General features: G+C 36.5%; 1 protein-coding gene across 1 annotated transcript in view; it reads left to right on the top strand.

Moving 5' to 3' along the window:
- Positions 1-706: 706 nt before the first annotated feature.
- The window catches only part of TMLHE (trimethyllysine hydroxylase, epsilon), a gene marked incomplete at its 5' end in the record, with an annotated part of 4,457 nt that continues 3,318 nt past the window's right edge, over positions 707-1,845 (top strand). Inside the window, one exon of the mRNA XM_010863547.1 lies at positions 707-945. Within this exon, the coding sequence (XP_010861849.1) occupies positions 707-945 (239 nt within the window). The remainder of the gene's footprint in view (positions 946-1,845) is intronic.

A 1,845-nucleotide genomic window follows, 5' to 3' on the forward strand; every position in this document is an offset into this window, starting at 1 on the left:
TTTTTCTCTCCAGTTTCAGTTATCCATGTTGTTTTTCATGTTTTTGTCATCTTGCTTCTCACCAGTTAATCTTGCATCTTAGTTTAAAATCCTGTGATTCTCTGTGCTAAGCCAACAGAAACTTATCACTCTCTTCCTTGAATATACCTTGCTGTTCTACATTGATATGTTTGGTCATACCTTTTTCCTGCCTGAAATGCCCTCTCCTCACCTCAATCTCATTCCAGCCCAAGCCTTGCTCATTCTTTAAAACTAAGCAAAATCGTTCTCATCCACATCTCAAAAAATTTATCTATACAACATTCCACTACAATAATTTCCTCTTTTTGTGGCTCCACTGTCTTGTATACAACTTTATTATAGTGCCTATCATATTTTATCTGTACTTACTTGGTTCATTCTTCTAGATAGACTATGGGCTTCTTTAAAAGAGAGACTATATCTTATTCATACCTGTATTGCCCAAGTCTGACACATACAGGTTTCAGTACATGTTAAATATGTTTAGAAGGAAACCTTAGTGACATTAATATGGCAAAGTACACAAAAAAGTACAACTGGAAGACAATTGGGAAATGAGATTTATTTCTTAATGAAAAGAAAATGACACAAGTAGAATCAGTAATCATTTTATATATTTTTTTCTAAAAGTTTTATGTATTCTCTTTTCTCCACTGAACAGAGTAATTTAATTTTTCCTTTCTTTAGCATTCAAGTGTTTCACTGTCTTAAGCATGAAGGAACAGGTGGCAGGACACTGCTAGTTGATGGATTCTATGCAGCAGAACAAGTACTTCAAAAGGCACCTGAGGAATTTGAACTCCTCAGTAAAGTGCCATTGAAGCATGAATATATTGAAAATGTTGGAGAATGTCAAAACCACATGATTGGGGTTGGGCCAGTCTTAAATATCTACCCATGGAATAAAGAGCTCTATTTGATCAGGTGAGTACCAAAGAACTATCCCTCAATGTAATATATTTGCCAGATATTAGTTTTCTAATGTAATGAAAATTCCTAAGATCCTATATCTGTCACATTTTAATATTGGTATTCCATAGCTTTTTATTAGTACAATTTCTATTCTTATTAAAATTCCCGTGGAATAATAAATAGGCCAACAGCCAAGGAACACTAGATTGGAGGGGTAGATATTTCACATGGCATTTAAAAATGAAAACACTTTTAAAACAAAACAAAAAAAAAAGCCAGTTATTAAATTGTGCTCAGTGATCAAGCAGCTAGGGTGCCTAAAGGCATGATAACCACATTTGACTCTTGTCCAGATTTATGCATTTCTCCTGACCTGTGTATATTGCCACCTAGTATCTTATACAGTCATAAAGCACATCATATCCAAAACTGAACTTGTCATCTCCACTCATTTCAAGCCTGCTCCTTCACACACAATTATGAAGATAAAAATAAATTGTTGCCCCTGTATTGTAGTAGGAACTACATAAATCCTAAATCACTTCCCTGGGATAAGCGCCCACTGGAAAACTCTCCCTCCATCATTTCTTGTATCTCAATTGCCTAGAACAATGAGTAGGTGCTCAATATTTTCCCCAACATTTTATTATGAAACTTTTAAATACAAAAAAGTTGAAAGCATTTACAAGGAAAACTTGTATACCTACCACCGAGATTCTACCATTAAGATATTACTATACTTGCTTTGGGCTTCCCTGGTAGCTCAGCTGGTAAAGAATCCACCTGCAGTGCAGGAGACCCCAGCTTGATTCCTGGGCGGGGAAGATCCCCTAGAGGAGGGATAGGCTACCCACTCCAGTATTCTTGCCTGGAGAATCCCCATGGACAGAGGAACCTGGCAGGCTACAGTCC

This window comes from Bison bison, unplaced genomic scaffold (genome assembly GCF_000754665.1).
Source record: "Bison bison bison isolate TAMUID 2011002044 unplaced genomic scaffold, Bison_UMD1.0 scf7180017858488, whole genome shotgun sequence".
Taxonomy (NCBI): Eukaryota; Metazoa; Chordata; class Mammalia; order Artiodactyla; family Bovidae; genus Bison; species Bison bison.